The sequence below is a fragment of the Acinonyx jubatus genome, chromosome E1 (assembly GCF_027475565.1).
Source record: "Acinonyx jubatus isolate Ajub_Pintada_27869175 chromosome E1, VMU_Ajub_asm_v1.0, whole genome shotgun sequence".
In the NCBI taxonomy this organism is placed as follows: Eukaryota; Metazoa; Chordata; class Mammalia; order Carnivora; family Felidae; genus Acinonyx; species Acinonyx jubatus.
The window spans coordinates 45,274,013-45,286,905 of NC_069397.1; the positions used below are offsets into that span (position 1 = coordinate 45,274,013).

The 12,893-nt window shown below is 50.7% G+C and overlaps 1 protein-coding gene across 1 annotated transcript; it reads right to left on the reverse strand.

Annotated features, from left to right (window-relative positions):
- Positions 1-4,835: 4,835 nt before the first annotated feature.
- GH1 (growth hormone 1) lies at positions 4,836-9,999 on the reverse strand. Its single transcript, XM_027047949.2, has 4 exons — positions 6,048-9,999; positions 5,719-5,835; positions 5,398-5,559; positions 4,836-5,122 (listed from the first exon to the last, which is right to left on the reverse strand). The coding sequence occupies exons 1-4, from the start codon at positions 6,306-6,308 to the stop codon at positions 4,922-4,924; spliced, it is 741 nt and encodes a 246-aa protein (XP_026903750.2). The 5' UTR covers positions 6,309-9,999; the 3' UTR covers positions 4,836-4,921.
- Positions 10,000-12,893: the final 2,894 nt, after the last annotated feature.

A 12,893-nucleotide genomic window follows, 5' to 3' on the forward strand; every position in this document is an offset into this window, starting at 1 on the left:
TTGGTAGGGCTGGATTGTTATTTGGTCCAAACCAGAGGTCTCTCTTTTTATTAAGCCAACAATTATTGCATTTCCGATATTGTTTTGCCATCTCTGAGGCCAACTGTCGGGTATCTCTGGTCAATTTTTCCAAGTTACCGTTTGGGAGAACATCACTTTGGAACATGACAGAGGTTCAGCTTTTGGTTTCCTTGGGAGCGGTGTGTTTAGCGGAAATATAAGCAAGGTGGTTTACTTTGGTCTCCAGGAAATTGAGTCTCAAGTGCCCAGGACCCTTAATAATAGCCAGAGCAGCCAGCAAAAGGATGGCATCTAATAAATTTTGGACATAGAAGCCATTTTTAATTTTATCCTCATCGGAGGTAAAGACATCTTGCTGTTTCCATAATATTCCAGAGTCATGAGCTACACCCAAAGCATACCGACTATCAGTATAAATGCTAAGTTTTATCCTTAGCAAAGTTACATGCTCGAATAAGGGTGTATAAGTCAGCCTGTTGGGCTGAATTAGTCAAGGGTAAAGCTGCTGTTTCAATGACTTCAAAAGGAGCTTCAGTAGCATACCCAGCACATTATTTACCATTTTCATCTTTCAAATAAGAACCATCAGTAAAGCATGAAAAACCTGCAATGGTTAGAGCCTCCTGTAACTTTCCATGGGGGGAGGGGTGCCAAAAGGTAATCTATCAGGGTTGAGCAGTTGTGAGGGGTTTTGTCCAGGTCTAAATGTAGTCCTTGTTTCAGGATTAGATGCCCTGGGTATTGAACTGAGTTTGAGCAAACGGCTTTTTTTTTTTTTTTGAGACCTTATGTCCCTTTAAGGCCAAAAGTTCTAACAGGTGGATGCTGTCTCCTGTGAAGAGGCTTGAGAAGGGGAGCAGAGACATCAATCATATACAAATTGTAACAAAGTAGAGCCTACAGAAAACTTTCTTTCACCCAAATCAGCTTTTAAGATTCATGAAAAGTAAGGAGGACTTGGCGTTGTAACCCTGGGGCTTACTGTCCAGGTGCATTTCCATTCTTCCCCAATGAAAGCAGAAAGGTATTGGCTATCCTCATGAAAGGAATGGTAAAAATGCACTGCATAGATCAATTACAGTGAAAAATTAGCTTTCAGTGAGAACAGACCTCAGGAGCATATGGGGCTTGGGAGCAACAGGTGCCAAGGGATAACAATGTTATTTTTTGCTCAGAGGTCCGGGATAAACCTCCATCTTCAGTACTGGGTTTTCTCACTGGTAAAATGTTGGTATTATAGGGACTAGTACAGGGGATAATGAGGCTCCAAGCCTTCTAATCTTCTATTCTGGTCTTGATGCCTTGAAGGGTTTCTTTATACAGTATTAATGCTGGGAAGGGTTTTTGAGGTATCTACTTGAATCCGGACCAGAGGTGTGCTGTGGATTCTGCCAATATCAGCTGAAGATGTTGCCCATGAAAAGGATGGTAGCTGATCCAAGAGGAACAAATGATATGACCCCCAGATTCTGCTGTAGTGAGTCTGTTTTCTGTCAAACCCAAGGCCAATACACTTCCAACAGGCACAATTGCACCAGGGGCAGACTGGTTCCAAACAGGAGTCAAACTGAAGGCCAAGCAAACACTCTCAGATGGGATAAGGCCTTAAAACAGATCCTGAATAAAGTCTGGAGAACTCAAACACAAAGACAGCGGAGCTCAAAATCCAGGAGAAAACTTACCCTCAAACTCCGGGGTCCTCCAGCCAAGCCCAATGGGCTCTGTGGGTGCCAGCACCTGTTTGCTCAGCAGCCTTAGAGTTGTTGGGGGCTCTTCTCTGGACTAATGTTAACCTTAAAAAGAAAATGCCTGTTATCTTACTAGCAAAAATGGGTTTATATGGGAACATCAGAGAATCACAACTCAGAACAAGCAGGCTGCAGTAAAGCCTTAGGCAAGTCCGCAGAATAAAGGAGAGATTCCGCTCTCCATAATAGAGGAAAGGAGGAAGTTGGGGAGGCTGTTATAAACAAAAAATTCATTGGAGTAAAGTGAGAACTGGAAGTATGATGGCTTCTCATTGGCTGAGCTGTGACTGTTTCTCACTGGCTGCGCTGTTGCCGGGGCAGGAGGAAAGACCTTCTTCCTCTCGCAGGGTTAGTAAAGTAGTTTCCACTTAAGGTCCTTCTCTTCCAGTTGGGTCTGCAATTGCCAAGTGGTAGGGCAGAGAGCTCCCCCTGCTGGGCGCCCAAGCCCATTCTAAACTAGGTTTCCTTTTTTTAAATTTTCACAGAAGAAATTCAGGTGAGAGTAAATTTAGGTCATTTTAGATTACAGTAAATTTACAAGATCGCATGGAGTCAGACAAACATTATTGCTAGAAAATCTCACTAATCTTACTTTTGGGAAGAGTTTTCATTAGAAATTAAAAAAAATTTTTTTTTCAATTGGGGTAAATGAGACATAACATAAAAATTACCATCTTAACCGTTTTTTTTTTTAAAGCATTTTATGTTTAAGTAATCTCTACACCCAACGTGGGGCTGGAACTCAACCCTGAGATCAAGAGTTGCATGCTCTACCATCTGAGCCAGCCAGGTGCCCCCCCCCGAGCCCCATTTTTTTTAACGTTTATTTATATTTGAGACAGAGAGAGACAGAGCATGAACGGGGGAGGGGCAGAGAGAGAGGGAGCCAGAATCGGAAGCAGGCTCCAGGCTCTGAGCCATCAGCCCCGAGCCCCGCGCGGGGCTTGAACTCACAGACCGCGAGATCGTGACCCGGCTGAAGTCGGACGCTTAACCGACTGAACCACCCAGGCGCCCCACCCCTAACCCCAATCTTAACCATTTTAAGTGTACAGCTCAGTAGTGTCGACTACATCCCCACAGCGTCTGTAGGACCCTTCATTTTGCAAAATTCCACCCATTAAACAACAGCTCGTCATTCCCTCTTCTCCCGGCCCTGGTAACCACCATTCCACTTTCTGGTCTTTATGAATTGAAGTACCTTGCCGAGAGAAATCATACAGTAATTGCCTTTTCGTTACTTGCTTCTCAGAAATTTTTGGTTAGAATTAGAAACGGAGAGTGCCGCAACTGACCCAGGTCTTCATTTCCGGTGGACCCGGCTGTCTCATCCTTGTGGTCCCTAACTCAGTGGTTCTCAACTGCTTTTGCGCATTAGACTCACCTGGGGAGCTTTAAAAACCACTCCTTCCTGGATCCCTTCCAGACCAATTAAATCTGAATTGCAGGGAGTAGGAGCGCCTGGGTGGCTAGATCTCTTAAGTGTAGGACTTGGCTCAGGTCCTGATATCACGGTTCGTCTGTTCGAGTCCTGCATAGGGCTCTCTGCTCTCAGCACAGAGACCCTTTTGGATCCTGTGTCCTCCTCTCTCTGTACCCCTTCTCTGCTCTTGCATGTGTACATGCTCTCTCTCTCTCTCAAAATAAATAAATGAACTTTAATAACAAGTATTTAAGCATTCCATCAGAAAACAGGGAACACCCCCAAAATTCAGTGCAAAACAGCTGATTTCTTGAGTGCTGTAATGTGTCAAACACTTCAGAAACACCATTTTATCTAATCCTGGCATTAGCCTTGTAAGGCAATTTATTACCATCTCATTTTATACACGAGGACCCTGGGTCCCCAAGAGGTTAAGTAATCTACTCGTGAGCATAAATACAAGTCCAACTATTTCTGATTCTTGCCCTTACAAGTTACCCCAATCCACTGTTCTCAGAAGAAATTGCTCAATGACAGCTTGAGGAGAAACTGTGTTTGGATTAATTTTTGTCCTTAAACATGTTTTCAATAGGGATTTGTCACCGACGTTTAAAAACTAGATTTCACATGTCCTGGGGTGCCTGGGTGGCTCAGTTGGTTAAGCAACTGGGTCTTGATTTCGGCTCAGGTCATGATCTCACAGTTCCTGAGTTCGAGCCCCTCATCAGTGTCTGTGCTGACAGCGTGGAACCTGCTTGGGATTCTCTCTCTCCCTCTCTCTCTACCCCTCCCTGGCTTGTGCTTGCTCTTTCTCTGTCTCTTAAAATAAATAAATAAACATTAAAAGGAAAAAGTCTGGACGTCCTGTCTGCCTCGAAAAATCAGAAGGTCTGGCAGCCCTTCCCACAGTCCTGAATGGCAACACAGTTCGATAGGTCCCACCTTAGCTGGGTCCTGAGTTCTCTTGACTTCCCCGGTACCCACACGCTGGGATGTGTCCCTGACAAGGAAGTGGAGCATCAGTTATGATTTATCCTTTCACACCAAGCCTTCATTACTTTCGTAATTGTCTACCTGGCACCTGCTGGCCCTGAATTTGCAACCCCAACTTAGAGTCTTTCTTCCACTTCCCTTGCCACCATCCAGATCCCAAACTGGCTGGTTCTGTTTGTCCCAAAGCCATTTTGCATTGTTCCCCTTTCCTAAGAGTAGGTGGGTCTAGTTTGTGTTCGCCTTCAACTTTGTGCACAAAAGTAATTCTAGGATTCCTCTCATAATTTTCTCCCATGTCGATATGTTTTGCCTCTGTACTTAATAGCTTATTTTGCTTTTCATTTTTTCCCTGCTCTTGGGGGCTAGATTTGGTGTTGTGGTGCCCGCGGGGGAGAAAGGAACACCTCCAGGTACTCGATGGGGGTGCTCCTGACCTATGACTGCCCAGAGAGCTGGGACCTCAGACCTGGGCAGGGACCCAATGTGTGATGGAGAGGAATAAATGTGTCGGTTTCTTTCTAGCCCAGGAGGAATCAGGTCAGGTATTCCCAGTCAGCCCCCACAGGATGCCTGCGGCTGTCTTCCCAGCCTGGACCTTGCCCCACATAATAGAATGACACCTACTCAGATGATACGATGCAACTTAATTTTATTAGGAAAGCACAGTGAGCACTGGAGCGGCACTTTCCAGGGTCAGGGGAGGCGCTGGGGAGGGGGCAACCGAGATGCCCAGCAACTAGAAGGCACAGCTGCTTTCCACGAAGCGGCGACACTTCATGACCCGCAGGTACGTCTCAGCCTTGTGCAGGTCCTTCTTGAAGCAGGACAGGAGCCCATAGTTCTTGAGCAGCGCGTCGTCACTGCGCAAGTTTGTGTCAAACTTGTCGTAGGTTTGCTTCAGGATCTGCCCGGCCCGGGGGCTGCCATCTTCCAGCTCCTGCAAAAAGGGGAGGAGGGACGGAGAGGCCCAGTCTTTGGCCACTGCTCCTTCCCTGTCCCTCTGTGGGTGGCCCTCCCCTCCAGGGCTCTGACAAGGGCACGGAGGATTCACGGTGGGGAAACAAGTAAGCTTTCTCAGGGGTCAAGGCTGGACTGTTTACTACAAAGAAAGGGGCGGCCTCTCCCAGTGGACGCAAGCCCCCACCCCTCAGTTAAGTCAGCCTGGCTGCCGCCAGGCCCCAGGGAGAGGACCCGCAGCGCCGCGGTCCCCACCCGCATCAGGGCTTGGATGCCTTCCTCCAGGTCCTTGAGCTTCTCGTAGACCCGGTCCGAGGTGCCGAACACCAGGCTGTTGGTGAAGACCCTGCTGAGGAATTGCACGGGCCCGAGCCATGACTGGATGAGCAGCAGGGAGAAGCGGAGCAGCTCTACGTCCTGCGGATGGAGGGGGCGGTGGGCACGCCAGCCTCTGCCCGGGGGCTGCCCGCCTGCCTCCCTGCACACCCTCGGCCCCAGGGAGAAGGCTGCCCAGGGCCTGACTCCTGCAGACGAGGGAGGCCCCTGATCCTTGGCCGGGCGCCCCTGGCCACTCACGGATCTCTGCTGGGCCTCGTCCTTGCCCGTGGGGGCCGGGATGGTCTCCGAGAAGCAGAAGGCAGCCTGCGCGTTCTGGATGGAATACCTCTGTCCCTCCGGGATGTACGCCCGCTCCTGCAGAAAGAATGCCCGCCCGGGTCTCAGCTGCACGGTCCTCATCACTGCTTCATTCGGAAGCTCCCTCAGTTTGTGCTCAGCTGACAGCCTCTTCACTTGGATGAAATAACCCTGAGCTCCTCAGTTTCCTCCCATTACGTCCCAGGGGTGATATTCACCCCTTCTTGCACCGCCCCCCCCCAACCGGCGCCCATTCCTGGGGAACTTACAAACTCTTTGTAGGTGTCGGCGGCCAGCTGGTGCAGGTGCTGGGCCCGGAGCACGGCGTTGGCAAACAGACTGGACAAGGGCATGGCTGGGAAGGCACCCACCTCCTGGGGCCAGGGCAGGCAGAGCAGGGCAAACGCCAGGAGCACAGAGTTCCGAGGGCCTACAGAGAGGGACCCGGAGGGCGAGGCCATGGCCCAGACAGCAAGAGGCCTCTGTTTCCTGTCAGCCCTTCCCCTCCCCCCACCGGGGACGGAGAACATTTAAAACTTGGCCAAATGTCTGGGCATAGATGTCTCTGCTCACATTCAGCAGCCCCAAAGCCCAGGGTTAGCGTCCCCATCCACATGCCGGGCCACCGCCTTGTGCCTCAGTATACACTGAACCCAAAGGGATTTTAGGGGCACTTACCTGCAGCCATCACAGCTGGGGATGAGCCGTCCACAGGACCCTGAGCGGTTTGGAGAGCCGGGTGCTGGGATCCTGGAATCAGTCCCTTGCGGGCCCTTTTTATACCCTGGTCCCTTCTCTATCCCCCTCCGCCCCCACTTATTTTCTCTATACATTTATGCATCGGGCCACTGGCCGGCCTGTGCTGATGGATAATTTAGAGTCTCCTCCCTCTTGTCCTGTTCCCGCTCTTCTTGGGGTCATGTCCCCCAGGCCTTCCCTGCCATCTTCCCCTGTCCGCTGTCACCGGCCCTGAGGGTTGTGCACACAGGGTCTCAGCTTGAGAGAACATCCGATCTGTACTCATTTCAAGGGGGAGGCGGCAGAAGGGAGTAGCCTGAGTTCAGGTGCGTTCTGGCAGGTACCATCGGGGGGTTGTCCACTCCGGTGAGGAGGACCCACCCCGGCCCCCAAAAGGGGAGCTATGTCAGGCTGGATGTGCCGTGAGAGCTGCGCTACCTTCCCTCATTCTCTATTCCTATTTTCCTCCCTGCACGGTTCCCCTCCATCTACCAGACAGAATGTGCGTCTGGGGAAAGGGAGCCCAGAACAGCCATGGATTCTGTGGTTTCTGGGCACAATTCAGTCCCAGATTGCCACCTTCGTCGCTGTCACCATCCCCCTGCCCTTTACCACCATCTGACCACCTGGTCCGGCCCAAGGCAGCTGGTGCTGGCCTCGACCCCACACTGCCCTCCAATTTCTCTGCCATGGGGGCTCCTCCAGGTGGCTGAGGCAGAGGACCAAAACCAGAGACATCACTCTGCTCCTCGAACCTGCTACAGAGATGCCAACCAAGAAGCAGAAGTCCCAGGAACAGACCCGGGCCACAAGAACTTCCCCCTGGCAACCCAGTCACCATCAGAGGGTCTCAAGATCAGAAGAGCCCATGCGGGCTTGGGTCTCATTCCCAGCACTGAAAGTCCAGGCACAGCACCCTGAAAGATGATCTCCCCAACCACCCTAGGCTCCTTTTAGTCTTTCTTCTACTTAAAAAAAATTTTTTTTAAATACTTATTTATTTTTAGAGAGGGAGAGAGGCAGAGAGAGAATCCCAAGCAGGCTCCGTGCTGTTACTGCACAGCCTGATGTGGGGCTCGAACTCATGAACCATGAGATCATGAAGAGCAGAAACCAAGAGTCAGATGCTTAACCGACTGAGCCACCCAGGTGCCCCTTTCTTATATTCACATAGAGCTGATGAGGGTGCGACAGCATGCCCATGCATTGTCACATTTGACCCTCGCGGCCATCTCGTGAAGGAGGTATTATTACCACCCCATTTTACAGAGGAGCTGACCGAGGCTCACTTGCACGAGCTGCCTCAGCCAAAGCCAGCCTCCCAAACCTTGCTCTTCCCATGTTGCATCATCCCAAATCCTTTCTCCTGAGCAGACTGGGTGGGCCACTCAGTTATTTTATCTTCTAAATCCCTCTGAATCCAGGGATCCTGCCCCTAACCCCAAGGGTCCCTCTGCCTCATTTCGTCCTTCCCCTAAGAGGCAGATTGTTGCCCATTTCCCAGGTGAGACTGGCTCAGAGACTTGGGGTGCATGTTGGAGACCAAGTGGTAGCGTGAGGCTGGGGCCGGGAGGGCTATGTAGGACTGCTGCCCTCCAGCCTCCCCGTGCCCAGGGTTGGGGCTGTTGCAGCATCCACAAGTTACCGGCATCAGATCACCCCCGGGGCTCAGAGCGGGAAAGAACACATTTCCCCTCCCTTTAAACCTTCCACTCCTTGAGTCTAAGAACATCTAGCACTTGCCCTGTGGGAAAATAAACAAGTGAATGAGGAAACCCTCCTAGGGGCCGTTGGTTATGGTATTGGCAACTAACATTGAAAAGTCACACCCTCATGGCCCAGAAGGGGAGTGCTTGCGTCTTGCCACCTCCCATTTTTGGGATACAGCTTCCTTTTCATCCATCATCCTGGAGCCATTGTCCAACGGTGCCCTGATTCATTATCTGCTAGGGAAGGCACTGGGACCCATGGAGCTGTTCTCCAGGCAGGACAGAGGAAGGATCAGAGTGGGCTGTCATTAAAGATATAGGCCTGGGGCACCTGGGTGACTCAGTCGGTTAAGCGTCTGACTTCAGCTCAGGTCATGATCTCAGAGTTCTAGAGTTTGAGCCCCACACTGGGCTCTCTGCTGCCAGCACAGAGCCTGCTTCGGATCCTCTGTCCCCCTCTCTCTTTGCCCATCCCCAACTCATTCTCTCTCTCTGAAAATAAACTTAAAAGAAAAATTGTAGGCCTAAAGAAGAGGGGGAGCATGGAGAAGGCTTTCCTCTCCTCCTTGCAGCTCTACCAGAGAGAAGGGGCCAGGAGGGAAATGGAGGAAGCTCTCTGAGCCCCACACAGCTTTCTGCCTCCCCACCCCCATCTTTCCACCCTGTGGAGGGGAACTGATGTGGAACCCTTCATGACCAGTTTCTAGCTAATGAGACTTGTATGTGAACTGTGGACCAGGGGGGAAGCCTCAGACCTCCCCTAGGAGTGAGAGTACAGGAGCCCAAGTTGGGGACTGCTTGAGAAGCACACAAGGTGGGCACAGGTGAAAGGTGGCTGAGGCTCTGCATAGGCAGGGTACTGCTGAGAATAGGTGGAACTAGCCAGATCCGGGGAGTGTCTTCTCTCACCAAACCAACTTCTGTTGACCCCAGAACTAGATCGGCTCACAGGACTCTGGGGGTCCCTGGGGATACACCTTTACAGAAAGATTTACCATGGTGGCAGTCACTGGACCCAAGAGGCAGGCACTGAAGGCTATGGACTTGGGATTTTCCCTCCAGGGCTGGGGGGTCACCCATCCTTTCCTGGGGCACCACGGGGCCAACCCTCTGGCTTCTCCAGGTTCAGAGACTGTCCAACCACGGCCTCTGCATGGTGGCTGAAGGGAAGAGGCCATGATTAGCATCTCTGGGGGCAGCCAAAAAAGGCTCAGGATGAACTGCCCATTATCTTGGAATCTGTGAAATTCAGTGTGTTTGGAAGCCCTTCCTATTTCCAGAATTGAAATCTGGAGTTTTCTGTACCTGTTGTGGAAGCTCACAGATTTGCTTTTGATCTAAAAGCGGCCTCTTTCAGGGTTCAGGAGCCCCTCTGAGGTTCAATCCGTGGGGTGTGGGGCCAACTTTTTGGGGGTCTTACTTACCCTGGCTGTAGAAATAGCCTCAGAGGGACTGGTGGCCATTTTTTCCGTTCCCCCCCACTCTGGTCACTTGACGTCCACTAACTCTGTGCTGCCTTCCTTGAGGCTGGAGGCTGGGATTGCCCCTGGGACATACTCCACCTTTTCTTTGCTTCCAGCATGAGTCTGAGCACCGGGTCGATCATTCAGCGTTGGGTCAAGGGCTCTAGAGAATATTATGTGGGGATTCCCAAAGGCTTCGTCAGGGGAGGTGGGGAAAGGATCACTATTCCTGAGTATGCCAGGCTCTGCACTGGCTGATAGGAGCTGGAGGCCCATTTCGTATGAGGACACGCTCAGACTCAGACAGAGTGGTTTTCCCACGGTTTCTCTGCTCTAAGTGATAGCTGCTGAAGGTCCCTATCTCCGCCCCGTCCCCCCCCCCCGTGCCCCCACCCCCCAGCACGAACTCTTTAGAACTCTCATCCAGGAGAGACAGTGGAGCTGTGGGGCGTGGACAGAACATTCCTCAGCACAAAGCTAGCAGAGTAAGGTCAAGTCCCCATTCAGAAGATGTTCAGTGAAGTTGGGGGGAATTGAACGGAAGGAACTTCACCCCAGAATGAGGTCCACGGACACCAAGAAAAGCGGCAGAAAAAACAACCCAATGTAGCCCGATTTAATGAACCAAATCACATCATCCTTCACATGTGTATTGCACGTTTCAGTGTACATCACGTTTTCACTTCCTTTATCTCATTGGACCCTTGGGTTTGCCAGAGGGCCCAAGCATGGAGGAAGGGCCTTGGAGGGCTTGGGGGTGGGGGGTCGAATGGGGGTGGGCACTCCTATGGGTTGATAAGGTTGTTGTTTACACTGGTTGAGGATCTCTGAACCATCTAGAAGTGCATAACACCCTACATAACTGGACCTATTAAGTCATTTCCACTTTGGGGACTATTCCCCAGGGAGATAGTCCCATTGAAAAAGAAGCAGTAAGTATCCGGCTGTGTCCAGCAGCTGTGGGAAGTCTAGGGTGCTTTCCTGACCGGTGCCCTTCACTGGAAATCATTCTACTCTTTTTGCCTTATTCTATGCTTATTTGTGAACATCTTAGCCCCCTTATGGGACTGCAAACCCTTTGAAGCTGGATTCATCCCTCTCATCCACTCGTTCGTTCACTGCCACTCTTCTTTGTGCATAACCTGGTTCTAGACGTAGTTGTCGCTTTTTCTGTATGCCAGATACTGTACTAGGCAGATGGGCATACCCTGATGAATGAAAGACATGATCCTTTCTTGGCTAAAGCTTATAGTACCCGGGGAAGAGAGACAATAGGAAACAAATAAATACATAATGGTAAAATATATAAGGAAATTTCATCTTGTGAAAACTGCCATAAAGAAATAGCCAAGACATAGAGACGAGAGAATAGCCTGGGGAGAGGGGGGCACTGACAGGGGGGACACAGCCCCAGACCCAGGAACTCAACAAGCATGTGCTAGGTGGATTTGAATGAATGCAAATGCAAGACAATGCCAAGGAAAGAACCCAAACGCCCACCCACCCAGAAACGGTAAGGTAGGCCACGTTGTGTCTCAATGTCCTCCTCATAGAATGAATTCAAATAACAAGTGCCAAAAATATAAATAAAAAGTACAAGATCTTGCAATGCACGGCACTACATCCATGAAAAAATTTAAATGAAAAAAAAAAATAGGCAAGGCGGTACGCAGATGCTGATCACAAGTCCACACAAATATTCTGCACGGACTCATGACCTGCTGTGCCCGAGCCCTAAGCGGGTCCTCACAAGGTGTTTAGCACCGCCTCCCCCCGCCCCCCTGCCCCCCTGTTTTCGCCATCTGAGAAAGTGGTGTTAGGTCGGAGAGAAAGAGGTTTTTTGTTTTTTGTTTTTTTTGGCTTTTTTTTTTTAATTTGAGAAATGCACTAGGATCCTTCTAAATGTGTTTTTAACACCCTGTACTCTATCTTCAGGATTTAATGCTAGCTAATTTTTGTTCTCTGTGGAGTCACCGACATTTCCAGGTGAAGGCTTTGGAGCTGGAGGAGCAGCTGAGGTATCCCAAGTGGGTTTGTTGCTTTTTTTTGTTTTCTTAATTTTTTATTAATGTTTATTTTTGAGACAGAGAGAGACAGAGTACGAGTGGGGGAGGGGCAGAGAAAGAGGGAGACACAGAATCTGAAGCAGGCTCCAGGCTCCAGGCTCCAAGCTGTCATTGCAGAGCCTGATGCAGGGCTTGAACCGGCAAACCCTCAGATCCTGATCTGAGCTGAAGTCAGGCACTTAACCGACTGAGCCACTCAGGTGCCCCTGATGCTGTTCTGTTTTTGTTGGCAGCTGAGTCCCCAGCAGATTCGGAAGGTGCCAGAACCAGGAGCACTGTGGCGAGCCGGACACATCTGGTAATTCCACAGGGGTGGGCTCTGATTCCAGCCACTGGGGTCATCTAAAGAGCAGAACACTCGAGGACAGAATCTGGGAATCCCAAACCCCGTGTTCCAAGATGGCCTTTGAGGCCCTTCACAGAAGACCCAGACACCTGCTAAGGGAAAAACACTACCTGCCAGTGACACTCAAACAGTGGCAGCTTTTCACATTTTGTTTTGTTTTTCTCTTACCTCTGATTCTGCTGGAAAAACACCCAAACCCTTGAGTCAGAGCACCCCAGGCCTAGCAGCACCTGCGTCGATAAAGGCCGGAAGTCAAGCTAGAACGAAGAAGGAACCAGCCTATGCTTACACCAGGGCCCCGAGGGACTGGGCTGGATTCCCCCAGTGGGCACTGGGGCATGTGCCCACCGAGGCACCTTGAGGCTGTATTCTGGGGAGGGGGAGGCCTGGAGGAGCCGCCCAGAGCTGGCACCCTGGAAGGATGGCCCAATGGCGTGATCTCCAGCCCGGCTGGGAAGGGAGTGGGTCCTTCAGGGTGTTGAGACTTGTGAACAATGGGAAATATTTAAAGATGGCCAGAGTTGTCCCAGGATTCTCTCCTCCCTGGTTCTCCTCCTTCTTTACTTCCTCCTCGGTGTCTCAGTGCTGCAAAGTCCTCCGAGGGAGGCAGCTGTGATATAGCGGAAAGAATGCCGGGTTTGGAGTCAGAAGGTCTCTGTGTGATTTTGGCCAGTTGTGATCTTCCTGGGCCTTGATTTGCTCATTTACCAAATGGGGATAATGCTACCTCCTTCCAGGCTTATGCTGGGGCTCACGTAAGGGTACGTACATGAATATGGAGGTATTCAGTACA

Coding starts and splice junctions, on each gene's coding strand:
- GH1 (XM_027047949.2), bottom strand. CDS start 6,308: ATGTTCTCCGTCCCCGGTGGGGGGAGGGGAAGGGCTGACAGGAAACAG. Junction 5,836..6,047: donor CCGACACCTACAAAGAGTTT/GTAAGTTCCCCA, acceptor TTCTTTCTGCAG/GAGCGGGCGTACATCCCGGA. Junction 5,123..5,397: donor GCATCCAAGCCCTGATGCGG/GTGGGGACCGCG, acceptor CCCTTTTTGCAG/GAGCTGGAAGATGGCAGCCC.